Below are 23,521 nucleotides of genomic sequence, written 5' to 3'. Positions count from 1 at the left end.
TGCCGTGGAAAGACACAGCATTCCTCCCCTCTGGAGGATTCAGCCCTTGCCAGACAACCTGCCAGTGCCTTGATCTTGAACTTCTCAGGCTCAAGAACTGTGAGAAAATAAATTTCTGTTCTTTACAAATAACTACTATTGGAGGATTCCTGTGACTTTATAAAATCCAACTAAATATCTAGGGGGAAATAATAAGCAATATTGTTACCTGAGGACAAATTACTGATCCCTGTGGAAGCAACGGTGGCTTCCAATCAATTCCTTCTTAACTTACTGTCCATATCTTTCTGAAAGTTATAAGCCATGCGAACAATCACCATAACACTGATGGTAACATAAAATCAGAGGACCTTAGACCTGAAAGACAGTCAAAAATAATGAGGTCCTAATTTTACAGAAAGGGAAACAGAGACCAGAGGGCATGGAGTGTCTTTTTCAGGGTTACACAACAAACCAGTTATTAATGTATCTGAGAGACACTTGCAGGAGGTCTCTGTTCTTGACCACACCATTTCTATACAACTGTCCTTTGCTTGTCAACCTAAAGTAGGTTGGAAAAAAAAAAGAGATACATACAAACTCACTCTCGTAGAACATGGCCTTGGGGGTGATTGGAACAGGACCAAGCTGGCTGAGATAGCAGTACTTCCCCAGGTGGAAGCCCAGCAGGAAACCTTAGCCCTGCAGGCAGCTGCAGTGCTCATCCCCTTGGTCTGCCACAAAGGCACACTGTACTACAAAAGATTCAAAAGGAAAGTGTGCACACAGCACAGCAAGGAGCTGAGATCTTCTTTGAGGAATTCCGTATTTCAGTGGTGTCATTAAGCTGGGTCAAAGAAAGTCATTTCATTTTTTTGAAACATGCTAATACAACCTCAAGCACCACCTAGCTTAAATGACAGGCACTTCATAAAGTTCATTTTTATTATTCTCAGCCGAAAAGTAAATAACACTCCTACAGGTGTCCTTCATATTAAAAGGCTTTATTTGCCTGCAATAGAGACTCACTATTGACTAAAACCTTATCTATATTTCACAAGACAGATCCTTTTTCCCTATCACCTTTTCAAAGAGATGTCGTTGCCAGTCTATACAGTACAAAGGAAAACAGTATAATAAAAGAGATGGCACAACAGGCGCTAACTGAAAGAGCTCCCAATGGCCAAAGCTGGAACAATTTGAACAATAAAATAAACAACCTGGTATTGCATTATAAGCCAAAGAATAAGTTATGAGTTCATACTTATATAAATAAATGTAAATAGCCATCAATAACACACTTATTAAAGTAATTTCTGCAGAACTAGAGGCTATTGCACTCTTGGGTTGGAATCATAAATATGTACACAGTTAATGTCAATATAAATAAACAATTGAATAAATAAAGCAAGGGAGAAGAGATAAATCTTCTGTACCGAAGATTCCAAATAATATTTGTACATATCCCACCCCACTCCAGGATATAGAGCTTAATTCCCCACTCTTGAAGGTGGGCTAAACTTAGTGGCTCACTTCTAAAAAGTAGAGGAGGTAAAGGAAAAAACATTAACTGTATAGTGGAGAATCCTGGCAAACCTGACCTTAACCAAGTGACGAAGTTTAACATCACCAGTAATGTCATGTGAATATCATGTTCTCTGATATGATGCAATGAGAAGGGGCACTTTACCTCTGAGGTATTCGTTAAAAAAACCTAGAGCCTCCATCTAATCATGAGGGAAAGCATCAGACAATCCAAGATTGGGGCATTGATTCTATGGGGTACCTGACCAGTATTCCTCCAGACAGTCAAGGTCGTGAAAAACAAGCAAAGATTAGCAAATTGTCCCAGATTAGAGGAGACTGGGGAGATAGGAAAATTAAATTCAATGTGGTGTCCTGGATTGGAACAGAAAGAAGACATTAGTGGAAAAAATTGTTTAAATCTAAATAAAGTCTGCAGTTTAGTCAATAGTAATGAATCCATGTTGCTTTCTTAGCTTTGATAGATGTACCATGGCAGTATAAGATGTTAACAATGGGTGAAACAGTGTGAGGGATATACCAGAACATTCTGTACTATCTTTACAACGTTTCTATATATATACAAAATTCTACCAAAATCAAAAATTTATTTTAAAAAAGAGATGGTATAAATGTATCTCATTGCATGCTTCTGCCTGGAGCATGGCAGAATTTCATAGCTAATGCTATAATTGCTAAAGCCAAGAAAGACAGTTAAAGAAGTCTTGCAATAACTAAAGGAGTTCAACAGCCAAGGGTGGAATGGGGACAAAAGGCTGGAGAATGAAAGGAAAAGCAATGTTTGTTCTTCACTGAACAAACTAAGTGTCATTTGTGTAGCAACATAACAAAAACCAAGGAAGGTAAAAGCCCAAACCAGCAAGCTAACCAGATTTCACAGAAACACGAATGTGTGCTGGCTACCCAATAATGAATATGTTTAATAGTAGAAAACTCATTGTTAACATAAGTTTTAGACAAATTCTTCGAATTTGGTAAGTTTCTCTAAATTCTCCTTGTAAGTTATATATGATATTATGATATCTAACTTTTATCATCTAAAAACTGGTAAAGCCATTTTGCCACTAAATTGCATCACATTTCTGCCATGCAGCCTCTAAATTACTTCCTTTTCCCACTCAGGCTATCCTCTGCTTCCAACTCTGAGGGTTTCAGTTCCTACCAAAACTGTCCCCCTCTACCTATCACACACACCTACAGCCTCTGGCCTCATTAAAGAAACCTCAACCTCCCCTCTTGCTTTTAACACCTTTTTTCAGATTTGTCTTCTAAGCAATAATCCCTTAAAAATGACTTATGAATGAATAGAACTTATTTAGTGGGTAAAAAAGCATTTATTTTTCATATAAACTTTATTAAAATCCATCATTAAATTCAAGTTCACAAGCCCACTATCAATGTTTTCTAAGGAACTATGTTAAATGGACTGACAAATATTTGGGTCAATATATATTTGGTTTACATTTTGTTTTATCACTTTGACGGCCGAAGAATAAATTTAAAAGGGATGGAATAAACATTTAAAGATACAAACAAAGGTAAATACCCCTTAGTTCAATATGGAGCTAACAAATCCATCAGTATATCAAAATATGAACATGGTCAGCAAACAATAGATTGAACAAATGTTTATTGAGTACCTCTCAGATGTCAGGAAATGTGCAAGCACTTTGGTAAATGCTGTCTCATTTAATTCTCTCTATAAGCATATTGATATAATTACCCTCACTTTTCAAATAGTGAAACCAAGCTTCCAATGATTAAGTAACTTACCCCAGGATAGTTGATATGTTACTTAAGGTAAATAATATTAGCTCCAAACTATCAGTGGCTTAGTACAATAAAATGTTAAAATGTTAAATGTCAAAATGTTTCTCACTCATGTCACCATCCACTGCAAGTGAACAGTCGGGGTGGCTGAGAATATCCTGTCCCACCTTGTCATTTGGGAATTTAGGATAGTTTCATCCCATGGCTCTGCCCTCCTCCAGGTATTCAGAGACCTTTCCATCCACCTGTGAATAGAGATTAAAAGCAAGGATAACACATTAAATGTTTTTGTAGGCAAAGCCTGGAATGGCATGTAGCATTTCTGCACAAATTCCTTTTCCCAAAGAAGGAACAAAAAAGGGACAGCCTAGCAAGAAAGAAAACTTCTAGACAATAACCATTATATTTCAACCAAGCACCACAAAAAAAGTAAAATTAAAAAAATAAATAAATAAATGTGACTCTACCCACTCCCCTACCAGCAAAGGCCAAATTTGCTGGTCTTCCACCACTACCTGGCAGTAATTGAGTAGCACCCGTCTTTCTTCCTAGAGCGGTGTCAGAGGAGTACTGCTCTAAGAAAAGATTTAAAGACAACCCTGAGTCTCATAACATAATACCCAAATTATCCAGATTGTAATAAAAAGTCACTCATCATATCAAAGGCCAGGAAAATAACAACTTGAATGAGAAAAAAAAAAACAATCCATGGATGATAGGATTTTTTAAAACCATGGTAAATATACTTCAGATAGCCATTGTGAACACACTTGAAACAAACAAAATAATAGAAAGTTTTGTCAAAGAATAGATGATATAAAGAAGAACCAAGTAAAAATTTTAGAATGGAAAAATACAATAACTGAAATTAAAGAACTCAATGTATGGACTCGGTAGCACCTTAGAGGACAGCAGAAAGTACCAGTAAACTTAAATATATGATAATATAAATTACCCAATCTAACAGCAAAAATAAAATAGGAAAAAAAATGAACAGAGTCATGGGGAATTGTGCAAATGTAACAAAAGATCTAACATTCATGTCAGTGAAGTTTCATAAGAAAAGAGGAAAGAAGATAGGGCTCAAAAAGTATTCAAAGAAATAATGGCTGAAAATTTTCCATTTTGGAAAAAATATAAAAACAAAATCAAAGAGCTGAGCAAACCAGCTCATAAAATATGATTAACCCAAAGAAATCCATACCAAGACACATCAAAGTCAAACATTTGAAAATTAAGGACAAAAAAAAAACTTTCATCAGTTAAAGAAATGACACCATACCTATCAGGGGAAAAGTTATGAATAATTGTGGATTTCTTAACAGAAACCACAGAAAGCAGAAAGAAGTGGTGCAACATTTTTCAAATGCTGAAAGAAATGAACTGTCAGCCCAGAGTTCTACATGCAAGAAAAATAACCTTCAAGAAGGAAGAGGTAATCAAGATATTCTTAGGTGAAGCAAAACTAAGAGAATTTGCCAGCAGATCTACCCTGAATGAGTATTTAAAGAAAGTTTTCTAAACAGAAATAAAATAATAAAAGGGAGAATCTGGAACATAAGGAAGGAAGAAAGAAGATTTAAAAGATCAGAACTATGGGTAAATGAGATCCCTTTTATTTTCCTCTTGTTTTCTAAATTATACTTGATTGTTGAAGCAAAATTATAACACAGTCTAATGTGGTTCTCAATGGATGTAGAGAAAATACTTAAGCTGATTTTATTATAAGTGGGAAGAGGGTAAAGCAATGTAAATGGAGGTAAGGTTTCTACACATCAATTGAACTGGGAAATGAGAACATCACTAGACTTGGATAAGTAGTGTGTAGATAATGTAATATCTGGAGCAACTATTAGAAAGGCTCTACAAAGAGATAAATCCAAAAACATGATAGATAAATTAAAATAAATTCTAAAAAACATGTTCAAGGAACATATAAGAAGACAGAGAAATAAAACAGAAAAATGTAAACAGAAAGAATAAACAAAAAATGGCAGAATTAAGGATTAACATATAAAGTTACATTAAATTTTAAAAGGTCTAAATATGTCAATAAAAGACAAAGATTAACAGAGTGAATTCAGCAAGGTAGTATAATGTAAGATCAATATACAAAATCAATCACATTTCTATATCCTAAAAATTTACATGTGGAAACTGAAATTAAAACCACAAAGCCATTTACAATTACTCCAAAGAAAATAAAATACCTATGTATAACTCTAACATAACACATGCAGGACTTGTATGCTGAAAATTACAAATGCTAAGGAAATGAATCAAAAGAGACTTGAATTGGTAGAAAATAAATAAAAATATGGTAGAATTACACTTTTACAATAATTACACTAAGTGTAAATGTTCTAAATATCCTAATTAACAAGCAGAGGATATCAGACTGAATAAAAATGCAAGATTCAACTAGAGTCTATCTACAAGAAACACACTTAATATAAAGACATAGGTATATTAAAAGTAACATCAAAAGAAAGTTGGAGTAACTATATTAATATTATACAAACTAAACATCAGAACATTTAATATTATCAGGGATAAACAGTAATGTTACATAATGATATGAGTCAATTCATCAAGAAGACATAACAATCTTAAATGTGTATGCATCTAATGACAAAGATTCAAAATATATGACTCAAAAATTGACAGAACTAAAGGGTGAAATTGGCATATCCACAATTACAGTTGGAGATTGTAACATTGTCCTCTGAATAGTTGATAGAACAAGTTGATAAAACATTGATTGGTAAAAACATATAAAATTTTAACAATACTGCCAAGCATATTAGCTAATAGAAGACTACTTTGAACAATCACAGAATACACATTCTTTTAAATACACACATAACATCACCAAGATAGACTGTAAGCTGAGCCATAAAATAAGTCTCACTAAACTTTAAAGGATTAAAATCATATAGAGTATGTTCTGTAAGCCTGAGTACAATAAAATTAAAGATCAATTTTAAAAGACTCTATAAAATCCCTAAATATTTTGAAATTAAGAAATGCAAGGGATGGGCCGAGATGGTGGATTAGAAGCAACCCACACACACCACTCTCAAGGAGAGGATTGGAAATTCCAAGCAAATGCTCACCTACAGACGGATCCTCTTGAAAAAGTCATTGTAAATGATCAGAGAACTGATATGAGATACTCAGAGTGGAGGAGAGTAGGACAAGGAGATCTACTCACCAAGATCAGAAGATACCTGGGGGAGATCCCTACACATGGGGAAGGGACAAAGGAGAGAAACTCAGGGCTCCATGCTCCCCCCACACAGCACTGTGACTCAAGATGTGAGAGGGGCCCACCACCACTGCAGGCCTCCATATTGATCAGGGAACTTCTTGGAGATTGTATCCTAACATTGCATTAGAGAGTGGGTTCAGTAGGGACCCATTGTCCTCAGTTCCAGGGTTGCCACAGCTGACACTATTCTGAACTCTTGCATCTGGAGCACTCAATCTACACAGGGATCAGTTTTGCTGCAACCACTCTTTCCAGGCTGGAGAGGAAGTAGGGAGAGTAGATGCTCTCTCATGCCTAATGACTGGGAAGTGAGCCATGCCCCTGGCCCCACATGCCACAGGGAGGTTCACACCTGCCCAGCACTGCACAACACTATGCCTGTGGTCCAACACTTCACCATGGACCCTCTAGCTATAAGCTGCACCCCACTTTTTACCACCATTACACCTAGACCTGGTTGGAGCAAACACCAGGAGCCCTGAACCCATGGCCACCACCTAAATAGCAGCCACTGCCATGGGTAGACTTGGACAGAGTGGAACTACCAGAACACTCACCTCCATGTAGACCACCTCTCTGCCTGAGCTTCCAACAGCAGCCTGGGGACCAACCCACCACTCCACATGAAGATTCCCCCAGCAAGAGTTTAGACTGTGACAACCATAAAGGAAAGGAACATGCAGAACAACTACCTTACAAGATCATAGTGCATACACCCCTCTCCTACTGGAACATTCTTCCAGAATAGGAAACAAAAGTGCCATCAAGGGAACTCTCCTACTTCTCCCTAAAAAGGAGAGTTCCCAACAAAGGAGAACAAGGGCACTGCAAAACTATCTGCCCTGAGCTGAGAGAAGAGGTTTCAGATGAGAATAAATCAGCAAAAGAACTCTGGCAACATGAAAAAAACAAGCTAGTTTGACATCCCCACAGGATCACAACAGACATAGAGCCACAGACCACAACCAAAAGGAAATTGTCAAAATGTCACAAGTAAATTTCAGAATATGGATGGCAAATAGGATGAATGGGATGGAAGAGAAAGTTAGAAGTGAACACCAAGCTAAAAAAAGTTTTAGGACATGAATGGAATCACTAAAGAGATAGAAAACATAACAAAAGATATAACACAATTTACAAAAATGAATGAGTCATTTAGGGAAATTCAAAATACAGCAGAAAGCTTCAACAACAGGCTAGACCAAGCAAAAGAAAGAATTTCAGAGCTTGAAGACAAGGATTCTAAACTAAAGCAGCCAAAGATGCAGAGAAAAGAATAAAGAAGAGCAAACAATCACTCAGAGAAATATGGGACTATGTAAAGCAAGCCAATATACAAATCATAGGTATCCCTGAGGGAGAAGAAGAAAAAGCAAAGCATGGAAAACCTATTTTAGGAAATTATTGAGGAAAACATCCCTGATATCATCAGAGATTCAAATATCAGATATGAGATGGTCATTGAACACTGGGAAGATTTATAGCAAATAACACATTTCCAAGACACATAGTCATCAACCAAAGTCAAAATGAAGAAAAAAATTCTATAAGCTGTAAGATAAAAGTAAATACCCTACAAAGGAAAACCCATCAGGATAACCACAGACTTCTCAGCAGAGATCTTACAAGCCAGAGGGTTTGGAGCCCTATTTTTAGTCTTCTTAAACAAAACAACTGCCAGCCAAAAATTTTGTATTCTGTAAAACAAAGTTTCATAAATGATGGAGAAATAAAGACTTTTCCAGACAAACACTAAGGAATTTGTAACTACTAGATATGCCCTTAAGGAAATGCTCAAAAGTGCACTATGCACAGGACAACATAATAGACCACCAGTGTAAACACACCCAAGAGTTAAAGCTCACAGTTCTTAGAAAACACTAGCACAAGAGGGAAAACAAACCAACAAGATACCATTCAACATGAAAAACATCCCACATTTCAATACTAATGCTAAATGTGAACAGTCTTAATGCTCCATTTAAAAGACATAGACTGGCTGAACAAATGAAAAATTATTTCAAAACTTTTGTACTCCATAATACTTTAAAATTAAAAAAAAAAAAGAAAAATCATTGCCTAAGTATATGCTGTCTCAAGAAACACATCAAATCCCCAAGGACATGCACAGACTCAAGGGAAAGGGATAGAAAAAAATATTTCACATAACTGGAAACCAAAAGTGAACTGGTATAGCCATACTCATATCAGATAAAATTGACTTTAAATCAATAATGGTAAAAAGGACAATGATGGTCATTATAATGATAAATGAGGACAATTTGGCAAGAAGATATAACAATTGTAATATATATGTACCTAAGATGGGAGATCCCAGATTCATAAAGCAAATTCTACTAGATCTAAGCAAAGAAATAAACAGTACCATCCTAATCACTGGGAACTTCAACACCCCACTGACAAAACTGGACAGATTATCCAGCAGAAAAATCAACAAAGAAATACTGAACTTAAATGGGACTCTAGAATAAATGGAACTAACAGACATTTACAGAACAGCGTACCTGAAAACTACAGAATATACATTCTTCTCATTAGCTCATGGGACATTTTCCAAGATAGATCATATCTTAGGCCACAGAGCAAGTTTCAGAAAACTCAGAAAAAATTGAAATCATACCATGAATCTTCTCAGACCATGGTGGAATAAACTAGAAATCAGTTCCTAAAGAAACTGTCCAATCCACATGAAGTCATGGAAATTAAAAACCTGCTGCTGAATAATCCTTAGCTCAAGGATGAAATTAAGATGAAAATCAAAAGATTCTTTGACCTGAACAATAAAGGAGAGAGTACTTTTAAAATCTATGGGATATAGAAGAGGCAGTACTAAGGGGACAATTCATAGCATTAACATTAAAAATCACAAATTATCAATGTGATGTCACATCTCAAGAAACTAGAAAAAGAAGAACAATCCAAACTCAAAGTTAGCCAAAGAAAAGAAATAACAAATCTTAAAGCAGAACTAAATGAAATGGAATCCCCCCCCCAAAAAAATACAAAGGATCAAGGAAACAAAAAATTGTTTCTTTGAAAAGATAAACCAAATCAATAGACCATTAGGCAGATTAACCAGAAATAAAGAGAAAGGACTCAAGTAAGTTCAATCAGAAATGAAAAAGGAAACATTAAAACTGATATAACAAAAATACAAAATATCATCATGAATGCTACAAAAACTTTTATGTTCATAAACAAGAAAACATAGAAGAAATAGGTATATTCCTGGAAACACATAACCTCTCAAACCTGAATCAGGACAAAACAGTAATCCTAAACAGACCAGTAATAAGCAGCAAGATTGAGACAGTAATAAAAAATCCCCCAACAAAAAAATCAGTCCCAGACCAGACAGTTTCACAGTCGAATTCCAGTAGACATACAAAGAAGAACTGCTATCTATCCTACAGAAATTATTCCATAAAATTGAGAAGGAAGGAATCCTCTCTAACACATTCTCTGAAGCCAGTGTCACCTTTATACCAAAGCCAGGAAAAGACATAACAATAAAACTACAGATGAATACCCATATGAACATTGACATAAAAATCCTCAACAAGATACTAGCAAACTGAATTCAACAAAACATCTAAAAGATAATTCACCATGATCAGGTGGTTTCTATCCCAGGTATACAAGGATAGTTCAACATACACAAATCAATAAATGTGATTTACCACAAAAGCAGAAGCAAAAACAAAGACCATATGATCATCTGAATAGATGCAGAAAAAGCATTCTATAAAATGCAGCACCCTTTCATGACAAAAAACAAAAACCTGAGCAAACTAGGCAAAGAAAGAATGTACCTCAAAATTATAAAAGCTATATATAACAAACCAAGGAGAAGTAGTTATAAAATCATATGTTATTTTAATAAGAAGGTAAAAGGAACCCCAGACAATTGAGGGTGAATCATTTCCTGAGTGTGGCTATTATCTCTGACCTCTTCACTACCCCCACCATGATGCGCTGAATTTCTCAGGAACTCCTGGCATCTGGTGGCCCCGTGCCCCACTGGCTTGCTCTCCTCAGCCTCCTGAATAACTGCTTTTCTTCTCCCTCTTTTACATTTCACTCCTTCCAAAAAAGCTCTCTGTCCAATATAAAGGATACTGAGTGTAGTAGCAAAGAAAACTGTAAACAGCCTAGTTTAAAAAAGAGACAATCTCTCATCCAAAAGAAAAAGAAAAAAACCTTGACTCCACATCCCTTTCCACATCTATTATTTAAAATTTTATTTTTCTACTCCCTGTTTGAGCAAAATACTTGAAATAATTGTTATTATTCACTATCTCAATTTCCTATCTTCCCATTCTTTCTTTTTTTTTTTTTTTTTTTTGAGACAGAGTCTCACTTTGTTGTCCAGGCTAGAGTGAGTGCCGTGGCGTCAGCCTAGCTCACAGCAACCTCAAACTCCTGGGCTCGAGTGATCCTTCTGCCTCAGCCTCCCGAGTAGCTGGGACTACAGGCATGTGCCACTATGCCCGGCTAATTTTTATATATATATATATCAGTTGGCCAATTAATTTCTTTCTGTTTATAGTAGAGACGTGGTCTCGCTCTTGCTAAGGCTGGTTTTGAACTCCTGACCTTGAGCAATCCGCCCGCCTCGGCCTCCCAAGAGCTAGGATTACAGGCGTGAGCCACAGCGCCCGGCCTCTTCCCATTCTTTCTTGAAGTCACAACATTCAGCCTTTCATCTCCTGGGCTTCACCAAACTTCTCTTGTCAAGATCAAGACATGTCATCATGTTGCTTGGCCTGATGGTCAAGTCCCCATCACCCCTGGCTCCTCAGCAGAATCTATGCAACTCAATAAGCTTTCTTCACATGGTCTTAGAATAAAGTTGCCTCTCATTGTTCTCCTTCACCTTTTCTCTGTTTGCTGGTTCCTCCTTATTCACCTCACCTTTAAGTCGGGAAAAACTCCAGGCCCAGTTCTCAGACTTGTTCAATCTATAACAACTCCCCAGTTAGGCCTTCCTGGAACTGATCTCACTCAACTATTCAAAAGAATGTGTTATATGTGTTGTTATAGAACAAACTTCAAAATGTATTGTTAAATGAAAAAAAAGATGAAAGATGGCAAGCTGGATGTGTGCAGAAGTTTAAGGAGACTGACAACACAGGGACACAGAGGTTAACTCCTAGTCTGGGAGGCTTGGGCTCAAAACAAACCAGGAAGTCACATTGAAGAGCTGAGAATGTAGCCCCCCAACCTGTAATGTTTTTGCTAATTTAACTAAAAGTAATTAAAAGCATGAATCAGGCATACATTCCACCCCCCAGAAATATATAACCTGCTGGGGGAGAATGAAAAATAGTTACAAAATAAAGAAGAAAATGGAGTCTCCAGAGAGAAAACAATTAGGAGTTATGGGAGCTCAGATAATAGAGCAGCTTTTTAAAAGCTCTATAAAGCTGACTTATTTCTGACTTTTTTTTTACTTCATGATTTCAAAATTACTACATTTCTTAATTGTCTCTACTATAAATTAAAATTTCTAAAGTTTTCTGTCCCTTATCCCTGCTATTCTCTATACTCTCAATCTTATAATCAGAATGGAAAAGCCTTTTTATTGAGAACCACTCTGTCCAGCAAACTTCAAGAACCCAAGAAAACAACGAAAGATTAATGCATGCACATACAAAAATATTTACTTTATTTATTTATTTTTGAAAGAGTCTCACTCTGTCACCCTGGGTAGAGTACGGTGATATCATCATAGCTCACTGCAACCTCAAAGCCCTGGGCTTAAGCAATCCTCAGCCTCCCAAGTAGCTGGTGCGTGCTACCATGCCCAGCCAATTATTTCTATTTTTTATAGAGTCGGGGTCTCAATCTTGCTCAGGTTGGTCAAGGGACTCCTGACCTCAAGGTATCATCCCACCTTGGCCTCCCCTCCCAGAGTGCTATGACTACCACACCCGGCTCAATTTTCTTTAATTTAATTAAAGAGAAATTGTTCAACATGGAGAAATAAACACTTGGGACACAGAGAGGAATGAAGAGGTATTGGCCCAAGCAGCCAGTAGATGGCCCAGCTGGAGGCTGAACTCAGGTCTGTCTGATTTCAAAGCCCATGCTGTTTGAATTTTGCAGCCTGTCTCAGATATAAATGCAGGTTTAAAGTGTTTATAAAAGGAGATAAAAGTACTACAGGAGAAGAAAACATTCAATCTACTAAAGGAGGGTATTATTGGTAGAACAAGCCCTATGGAAGAGCTAGAGAAATACAAAAGGCATCTAAAACTAGATATCGCCACAGAAACACTCTAAAAGTATAATGGAACCAGAGTCTCATTTAACTGCAGAAAGATACAGACTGTCTTAAAAACAATTATCTCATTTGTGGTCTTTTGTGAAATCGTTGTTATTTTATTTTCTATATCTGGAAGCTAAATGGTGCCTGTCTTTCCCTCTTCTTGGTTTTGGCTCTATGGGCAGGAGAAATTAAATCCAAGGCTAGATCTCACCCATGGTTTGGAGATGTTTATTCCTTCCCCTGACTGCTAGTCCCCAAACCACCCAAAGACTCCCTCCCACATTCACTCCCTCATGCGCACGTGCCTCACCTGCTCCTGCCCCCATCTTTTGCCAAAATCACTATGTCTGTTAAGCCTGAAGCACAACCCTTCTTAAAACTGCTTGAAGCATCTATTTTTCTTTGAAGTCTTCCTGGACCAAATCCAGTGGAGTCACATCAGAGGATTTGGTTGGCCCTCTATCCAGCAGCCATTAGCTATAGGAATTCCCATTCCATTTTGATTGCTCTGTTGTCATGAATGTGCATGTATATTTGACTTTACAGTTCTTTAAAAATGTCACTGACTATCTCATTGACTGACCAGTTTAATCACAGCTATCTGGGGGATAGAAAGAGAAATAGATAGATCACAAATGTTAACTGAAACTAAACACATTTTCTTAAATGTAGAGATCTTTGAGCTTGGTGATGATGCTGTTTCACCGTTGATTTATTGTATTACACTGAGTACAATTTGCCACAACATCAAAGTAATGTTATATGCTTTTCTCCAAAGAAATGCACAGTGGGACATGTAAAATGTCAGAAATAATTAGGCAAAATTGTACAATCCCTTTGTGGCACTAATATACCTCTGGAGTTGAGTATTTTCTGTGAAAGTTAAAATCAGCTTTGAAAGCTGCTTATTATGAACAATATAATGTTTTCTTTAATGCAGTGATCCAAGAATCTTTACATATATTATATGAATATACATATTCAAATGTAAAAAAGCCTTTTTTATATATAAAAAATAAATATAAATAAGAAACTAAGTAAGATGGCAAAATAGACTAAAAATTTAGTAATATATTCATCAGAAAAAGTTTGGAAACTTACTTAAACAAAAGTATTCTTTATGGAATAACATAAAGATGAACTCAGATTGCAGAGAGGAAAGAGAAAATTAAAATGGGTAAAGAATTTATAAATACCAACATATTGTGTTTTCCAGGAAAAATGCAGCTTTCTCATTCATTAACCAGAAGCATCATATTTTCCAGGAATTCTGCATACAGAAGAAATGCTGTGGCCCTTCCCTTTACCCACAGAAAATGGAACGCAAAAGACTACACAGCTGAAGAAATTATAGCCTCGCCACAAATGAGAGACGTTCAAGGCGGCATAGTTTCCAGCTAAAGGAAAATCACCAACCGCTTCTCCACAGCGCAGATTGGAAGGGGGGAAACATGAACATCACAAACTGTACCACAGAAGCCAGCGGGGCTGTGAGACCCAAGACCGTCACGGAGAAGATGCTCATCTGCATGACTCTGGTGATCATCACCACCCTGACCATGTTGCTGAACTCGGCCGTGATCATGGCCATCTGCACCACCAAGAAGCTCCACCAGCCTGCGAACTACCTGATCTGCTCTCTAGCCGTGACAGACCTGCTGGTGGCGGTGCTCGTCATGCCCCTGAGCATCATGTACATTGTCATGGACAGCTGGAAGCTCGGGTACTTCATCTGTGAGGTGTGGCTGAGCGTGGACATGACCTGCTGCACCTGCTCCATCCTCCACCTCTGTGTGATCGCCCTGGACAGGTACTGGGCCATCACCAACGCCATCGAATATGCCAGGAAGAGGACAGCCAAAAGGGCCGCGCTGATGATCCTCACCGTCTGGACCATCTCCATCTTCATCTCCATGCCCCCCCTGTTCTGGAGGAGCCACCGCCGCCTCAGCCCACCCCCCAGTCAGTGCACCATCCAGCACGACCACGTCATCTACACCATTTACTCCACGCTGGGGGCATTTTACATCCCCTTGACTTTGATACTGATTCTCTATTACCGGATCTACCACGCGGCCAAGAGCCTTTACCAGAAAAGGGGATCGAGCCGGCACTTAAGCAACAGAAGCACAGATAGCCAGAATTCTTTTGCGAGCTGTAAACTTACACAGACCTTCTGTGTGTCTGACTTCTCCACCTCGGACCCTACCACAGAGTTTGAGAAGATCCACGCCTCGGTCAGGATCCCTCCGTTCGACAATGATCTAGATCACCTGGGAGAACGCCAGCAAATCTCTAGCACCCGGGAACGCAAGGCGGCACGCATCCTGGGGCTGATCTTGGGTGCGTTCATTCTGTCCTGGCTGCCGTTTTTCATCAAGGAGTTGATTGTAGGTCTGAGCATCTACACCGTGTCCTCCGAAGTGGCCGATTTTCTGACGTGGCTTGGTTATGTTAATTCTCTGATCAACCCTCTGCTCTATACAAGTTTTAATGAAGACTTCAAGCTGGCTTTTAAAAAGCTCATTAAGTGCCGAGAGCATACTTAGACTGTAAAAAGCCAAAAGGCATGACTTTTACTAGAGCCTCGTGAGTAGACGAGGGTAAGGGATGCAACTTATTAACTCTTGAACATGCTTGGTTCAGGAGCATTTGTAAGTATGTGTGGTCTTGAGGTTTTTTTGTTTGTTTGTTTGTTTTTGTACATTTGGTTCTATTTTGTTTGAGGCTTGTTATTTGGTGTGTTGTTTCTACCTCTCGTCCAGTCTGTGGTACCTAATTTCAAATAAACATTGTCGTACAAAAACAGATACTTCATAAAGTAATAAGATGAAGTAGTAAATACTTTTTATGTTTTTTAGCCATTTCAGTTAACCCTGCAATTAAAGAATGCCCAAAACAGCTTTATTTGCCAAACTTCTTATTACTCATAAATTAAATATCTGATAAGTTGCCCTTGTGTGGCATTAGATCTGAGGTTATGGCTCTATCTGCATACATTTTCTAGCAGGAATTGCATGACAACATAAAGACTAAAAAGAAAGTAGTGTCCTATCATCTACTGCTTGCAGACCTGAGCTAAAGTCATTTACTGTAGCACCGCGATTACATAGTCTACTCTGTTCGGGTACAAATAGTACAGTTGCCATGTCCTTTTTAGTTCATGATTAAATAAACTTCCTCATTCTCTTTTAAAAAATTTAGAATGAATGCACTGGCACTTTCCTAAGTCATTTACTGTGAATATGAAACATAAGCAAATACAAAATAATCTAAATCCACTTTGGTCAGTGTGTTGCTCTCTTATCTGATTGACACATTGGGCCTCCTCTCATTCTAAAAAGTATCCCAGGTCAGCCTCCCATACATTCTCTTACTCTAGCAGGATTAAGGTGAGAATACGTGTCAAATTTGGAAAACTTTTAAAGAAGTTTAATGGCTTACAGTGACCAAAGGAGGGAATATATTATCTGAAGAACTTTGTCGGAGAATGTTGCTCATTAAATTACCAGTTGTGCACTTGGGAAGAAATAAAAAATTGAAAATCTGTGTTTGCAGCAAAGGCCACCCATCAGGATATGAGTATGAAATTGTGTCTCTAGGAATCCCTGTGGCTTCCATACCAGATTGCCCCTTGGGGCCAGGAGGCTGCAGGTGGGACCCGAGGCCACCAAGTGTGGCCTGACTCAGCCTCGCCTTAGGGCAGGGGGGACGGCTCTAGTCATGCAGAGGAGGGCACCACTGCAAAGTCAAGAGTGATGGCAGCAGGACTGAAAAATTTGTCCATTTTTGTATACTCCTAAGTAGGTGGCTGTTCTCAGCCTCTCTCTGTCTCTCCACTTTTCTTTGTTTGGTAAGAAGACATTGGTTTGTCTCCTCTCCACCTCCTGACTTTATCCCCTAAATCTGTCCCTTCTCAGCTTTTCTGTAATCTTGTTCCTTTCTTCCCTCTCTCTCTTCCTCTCTTGACCTCCTCACTCTTCTTTAATCTCACCTATTTTCCCAAGTCTTGTGGACTCTAAAATCAACTTGCTCTGGCCCCACTCCCCCATCAGGCTCCTGCTTCATCTCTCCCCTAACTCCCCACCTGAGTCTCTCCAATCAGTAATCCCCTCGTTCTGCCTATACTTCTCAGAATCCAATGGCGTTCCCATCCTTTGCTATCTGAGTGCACCCAAGTTCTCCCGAAACTGCTCTCCCAAAGGTCATTTGTGACTTGCCAATAGGCAAATCCAGTGGCCTTCCCTCTGTCCTTATCTACCCCTCATTCTCTGTCCAATTAAAATGGCTAACCACTTCTTTCTTGTTTAAGCCCAGGCCTTCCAGGATACTTTACTCTTCTGGTTCTCCAGCTGCCTCCTCACCTCCTCATTCTTTGTCCCTTGTTCTTCATCCTGAGACTTTGTCCTCAGCAATCACCTCCTATATCTCCATATTCCATCCCAACCTCTATCATTTCAACAATTATTTCCATGCCTGTGGCCCCTAAATTTGTGGCTTTCATTCTGATCTCTCTCTCTCTCTCTCTCTCTCTCTCTCTCTCTCTCTCTCTCTCTCTCTCTCTCTCTCTCTCTCTCTCTCTCTCTCCTCTCTCTCCCTCTCTTTCTCTCTCTCTCATACTCCAGACCCATAAATTACATCTGGTGGCCATCTCCCTCTGAATGTTTCTTTGGTACCTCAAATGCAGCCTTTCTAAACTAACATGATAATTTTCCCACTCTCAAGCCCTTTCCTCCTTCTATCTTCTCAGTCGCAGATTTACCATGCATTTTGTCATTCCTATTAGGGAAGTGTGATTCTCTCTTTTTGTCACAGTCCTCCGATATCCAGATAATCATGTCCATTTACCTCTACAGAAACGTTTGTATGTGCTACCTTGTTCCTCAATAATTTAGTCTTCTCACCTGGACCAAATCTTCTTATCTGAGACACCTGCCTCTGGATTCCTCCACCTGAAGCTCTACCCCCACACCTGCCAGAAACATTTTCCTAGAATAGTGTGAATTTCTCAGAGTGGCATCTCCAGACTAGCAGCATTAGCATCACTTGAGATCTTATTAAAAATGCAAAGTCTAGGGCCCCACTCAAGACCTTCTGAATCAAAAATTCTAAAAGTTGATCCCATTAATCTCTGTTTTAACAACCCTCCTAGAGATTCCAATACAAGCTAACGCTTAAGAGTTACTATGTTAGCGTATACCATTGATTTTTAATTTGCATTACTCAAAATCCTCTACTGTTTCCCCATCAGTACAGAATAAATATTCCTTAATATAGCACTCAAGTATGCTTCACTATGTGGCCCCAAACTTCCTTTCCAGAATTATATCTCACCATTTCTTCTCATACACCTCACAGGTCAAAAAATATGAATACTTCAAGAGTATTACCGGTGCTTTCTAAGCTCTGCTAACATTTGTTCCTATTGCTTCTGACCCTCACAGCTTCGAATCTTTCTTCCACCAATTCTTCAACATGCAGTTCAAATGCAATCTCTTCTGTAAAGTCTTCCTGAGATCCTTCTTCCTGCCCCGCCCCTATGGAAGTCCTCTCTCCCAACAATGTACTCCCATAGAACTTCACTCGTATCTCTAGTGTTACATGCATCCTATCTTCTAGTGCATTTGCTTATGTATTTGTACATCCTCACTAGTAGGTTGTAAGCTCCTTGAGGGCAGGGACTGTGTTTTGTCCCTGTGTCCCTAGGGACTCCTACAGTGTTCTACACACAGTAGGCACTCAAGAAATGTATAGTAATGTGAAAGGAATCAAGTCCCTGGAAGAGAAAATGTAAATGTGCCATTTTTTCTCAGTGAGAAAACCAAGTTTCTAAAATCCCATGGTGAAATACTGACTTTTTTCCCCCAAAACATACCCTGCCATTCCAGCGTTGTTCCAAAAAATCTGGGAAAAATTTCTACATAGAAAGAAAATGGATTTCTCATTGAATATAAGTGAATATCCTTTATTAGTATTCCAGCTAGACTGCTCTCAAAAAGAAAGGCCCCCAAATATAGTGGCTTTAAAAAGGTAGAAGTTTCTTTCTTTCACATATGACAGCCATAGGGTAGGAGAGCAGCCCAGAGTGAGTTGAGGGCTCCTAGGGCCCCACTCCACAGTTACCCAGGGACTCAGGTTTCTTCTATCCTGTGGTTATGCCTTCCCTCCTGGTTCGTCCTCATTTGCATGGTCAGAGCTGACTCACCAGCACATCCACGGTCCTGTCCATAGGAGGAAAGAGAAGGAAGTGGAGAACAAATAATTTCCTTTTCAGGAAGTTATGTGGAAATTGTACACATCACTTCTGCATGTATTCCATTGACAATAATTTGGTCACATGGCCACACTGAGTTGTGAGACAAAGTCTCCAGCTGGGGAGTTATGAGCCTTGCTAAAAATGAGGGATGGGACAGTATAATAAAAGGAAGAAGGAGAAACTAGATACAAGGGCGCAATGAGCAGTCTCTGCCACAGAAAGATATTGATTTCTGCATGAACAGCTTACATATTGCCAGGCAAGTCACATGGCTGCCCAGCTAGTGGTGATCTATGTACAAGGGCGTTGACATTTAAATCACAGATGATTTACCCAAGATCATACATATGCTGAAAATCCAGTATTTATAATGACTATAATATCTAGAAAGTATATGAGCAATTCAGGTTGCTTCTCCATATATCATCTTTGAAAATTCTTGACAATTATAAGAGCTTTTAAATTTTAAGAGTCTAAATAAATAAAAAGCAAAACATAGATGCATAACTTTCACTTTTTCATTTCCACTAACTCATTTCCAGTTTACTAGATAAGTCCTCATTAAATGCATTTCTCTCACAACTACCTCTGCCCTTAACAAAGAAGAAACTATATTTATTAAATATTTCCTAGTACAAACCCAATCTGTGGTGGAGAGGAGGGGATATCTGATGTTTGCTATACTCATTTAACCTATAGTGACAGCTGCTATTGACCATTGTTGCCCCTTTAAGTTAAAATGTGAGTGAAGTAGCAGTACCTTCTAATATGGTCAGTTTTTTCTAGTGCAAACACTAGTGTGCAGAAAATAAGCCCCAGGGTGAAATTACAATTGTCACCATTATAAATTAGGATTTCCAGCTGGGTGGAATAGCACACACCTATAGTCCCAGCTACTCTAGAGTCTAAAGTAGGAGGATCACTTAAGCCCAGTTCAAGTCTAGCCTGGGCAACATAGCAAGACCCTGTCTCAAAAAAAAAAAAAAAAGAAAGAAACAAACAAACAAACAAAGAAACAAACAAAGAAAGAAAGAAATTAGGATTTCCTAGTTTGTATTCTTGGTGAAAGAATTCTTGAACACAAGTCACTCCCTAGTAGATCTGGAAGGTCTTTTAGTTATAACAGGTGGCAGTAAGAACTCCTGTTAGCCTTGCTACCACTGTCTGCTTTGGAAAACAGGATACGCCTGCTATACTTGTGGACTTCAGTTTGCAAACTCTGATAATTATGTATGAGGTAAGTTCCCAAACAAGGGCCAACCAATGTGCTGGCTTCCAGAACAAGGCATTCTAGTTTCAACCATCACATTGGTCTTAGTCTACTAATGTGTGTTTGCTTAGTTGTTAAGATCTTCTGCACACAATTTTTAACTCCATTACACACAGCACCTGCAAAAGCAGTGACAGCATCAGAAAAGTTAGTGAAAAGAAGCATGTGACTGCAATATAAATGCAAGTAAAGATAATTTTTTAATTAAAAGTGCTGAGAAAATGACCATTGCAGACAAGAACGGGATCAGATCTTCAGTTTTCAAGGGCCCCCACATGCAGCATGTGAAAAGCACTGTGCTTAAATGGAAGGAAAGAAGGAAATGTGATAAATGAGATGGAAAAATGTCCAAGTACCACATAATAGTTTTAAAAGGAATTTGGGCATTTATGTAGGCATTATAGTTATGTCCACAGAGAACAGTAATGATATTTGGTGGTAGGATTCAGGAAGGTTAAAATCCCACAGTATGTAAGCCAGTCCCACACAGTAAAGAATTGCCCCACCTAAAATACCAATATCACTACCTGCCGAGAAACTCGGGAGTATCAGCATCACCATAGGATGCTCAGAAGCCTAATGTTAATCCAGGAGTTGACTAGGGGTTGTTTGAGAATTTAAACGCTAAGCATGGTGAACATGTTTCTTAAAAAATTTTTATTACATGGAGGGTTTCAAAGGTTCAAAGCCAAATTAAATTTGCACAACATCAAAGTGAAGGTCAAGCCTGCAAATACAAACACCACCTTGGTTAAAGCATTTCCCATGACATTGAAAGGTAATTAAGAAAGGGAGCCGAATAAAATGGCTATCAGCAAGGAATGCATGCATGGTATTAACACTTTCAGAGATCAACTCACATCCTCATTTAATGGAAAGGCTTCCGAGACTTTAAGTTTAGTCTCACCTAAGTCACCTCAGACTTAGAATTCAAAAGGATTTATGGAAAACCTCCAGACCTTAACCAGTTTATAAATAGGAGTGCTTCTCTTAAATTGGAGAGGAAGCAAGAATGTTATCTCCCTCACATCTCCTCAAGTTATGATGTTAAGAGGTGGAACTCAGGCACTTGTCTCCAAGAGGAGGCAATATTTCAAATGGTAGGAAGGAAGATGTTGGATGTTCTTGAAACCCTTAAGTTAGCCAGGGGACCTCCCTCTCTATATATAAACCACATCCTGAAGAATACACAGCAGGTTTCAGTCTTACAACAAAAATGGTTTGAAATCATTTCCTTTAGAATAGATGAGAATCACTCTGAAGAGAGAATTGCTTCATTGACGTCCTCTATTGGCTCCCTAGAAGCACCTAGAACACAGCATGGTGCATGGTGCATTTAATTTATATAACTTATATGTTTGTTAAGTTTAATTGAAATGGACATACTGATTACAGACTTCAAGAAATTTGGAAGCAGAACTATGTCATAGGTAAGCAGGGCACCTTCTCATATGGAAGTGAAGTTGTCAAATATTTAATGTTTTTTAAGGGAAAGAGGCATCAGGACAATGATAATGATACCAAAGAAACAGCAACAGGAGAAGCTGGGAGGTAGTATCAGCAGAGTTTTAGGAAGTCAATGCACATTGACTGAGCATCTGCTGTAAGTTTAAGTAGGTTATAAAAAGTTTTAATTGAAAAAGAAAAATGGTATAAGAGCAATAATATAAAGAGAGCAAGACTATAGAATGGAAGGAGCAGAGGTTGGAAGATAATATTAACAGTGGTTTGGGGTCCACAAACATTATCTGAGCATCTGTCATGACTTTAGCATCATAGTAGGCACTTGAATCTCCATAAGAAAAAAAAAAATGGAAAAGAGGGCAGATAATCCAGGTGGAAAACTATGAGACCCAGATCTTAAGACAGATTTGCAGAAAGCTGACTACATTTATTTTCTATTTGAATAAAACAGTCTTTTCAAGAGAGTTATAAACATTATGTTTGCGCAAGAGGTTGGGGGAGAGAGGAGGTATGGGAGAGCACTTTGCACATATGCATCTGGGGGAAAATGAAGATGATACCAGAAACTCTGGAGAATGGAGAAGGTATGGTTCTTCAAAGAAAATATATAACGAATATCTATAAGCAAGAATACATAATCTTTGATTCTTGGACACAAGAAAGAAAGTTATATGGGCTATTATATTTTTCCAGTTTGTATAGTATCCAATAATCATACATCAAAGGATGATTTAAGAAAAGCTAATTAATGAAGACATCCAAAGGAAAGACATTGGAAACAGATCTCTGAGAAAAATTTATACTTAGAAACAGCCCAAGCAGACCAGTGACCCCAAATATCTCTGGTTCATAGTTAAGCGCTCAATAGGGAAATGGCAAATGAATAAATCCATTATTCAGTTAAGCCATCAAGTCTGAGTTAGAATTTGAATGGCAAACGAGAATAACTTGGCAATATAACAAAAGTATTTACATATGTGAGTTAGTGAGAAAGATGCTAATAAAACATGCATTCAGAGGCATGGAGTAGTCATATAGAAAAGCTTAGGCTACAAGCTGGAAAAGATCTTGCCTTAGAATGCTTGCCCTGCCCACAAACTCCTAATTTGGTTATCAGGTACAACCTCCAGTGAGAAAAGCAACTTCAGGTTGTTCCTTAAGCAAAATGCACCATGTGGCACCATGTCACCTCCACCTGCCCCCAGTTCTCTGCCTGCAGATGATTGGTCGAAGGGAGTGAGGCATCTAGCCCAGGGATCTATAGGCTGGCCATGTGCTAGGGTGGTCTGCTACAAAACCTCCCCCCAACCATAAGGTGATTAGTTGTCATGATAATAGTCTTATTTTCTCAAGAATCTGAACTAAAAATACATGAAGAGACATCTCACTGTCAATGAAGCAGAAGGAGAATGATAAACAGAAAGGCTGAAACAAACAAAAAAAAAGCAGCTGACTCACATTCAAGGCACAGCACAAGAATAAACTCAATTATTATAATTCCTGCTGCTGAGGAACTAACAATTTCCTTTGTCCCCTAGAGATGCATCCTCTAATCCCAATCAGCCTTCCAGTTCCCAAACTATGTTCCACATCCTTGAGGTTTAGCTGTAAGAATATTCCAGAGGTTCCTTTCACTCTTACTGCAACAGTGACCATTACAATAAACCACCACTA

At 38.4% G+C, this 23,521-nt stretch overlaps 1 protein-coding gene across 1 annotated transcript in view; it reads left to right on the top strand.

The window, feature by feature from the left end:
- The window catches only part of HTR1E (5-hydroxytryptamine receptor 1E), a 69,163-nt gene extending 52,355 nt beyond the window's left edge, over window positions 1–16,808 (top strand). The window contains exon 3 of the mRNA XM_012750962.3: window positions 14,123–16,808. Coding sequence (XP_012606416.1) covers window positions 14,309–15,406 — 1,098 coding nt within the window. The 5' untranslated portion in view covers window positions 14,123–14,308 and the 3' untranslated portion in view covers window positions 15,407–16,808. The remainder of the gene's footprint in view (window positions 1–14,122) is intronic.
- The last annotated feature ends 6,713 nt before the right edge of the window (window positions 16,809–23,521 follow it).

Source organism: Microcebus murinus, chromosome 5, assembly GCF_040939455.1.
Source record: "Microcebus murinus isolate Inina chromosome 5, M.murinus_Inina_mat1.0, whole genome shotgun sequence".
In the NCBI taxonomy this organism is placed as follows: domain Eukaryota; kingdom Metazoa; phylum Chordata; class Mammalia; order Primates; family Cheirogaleidae; genus Microcebus; species Microcebus murinus.
Note: the sequence above shows the minus strand (reverse complement) of the source record. Positions and strands in the feature narration are given on the sequence as shown.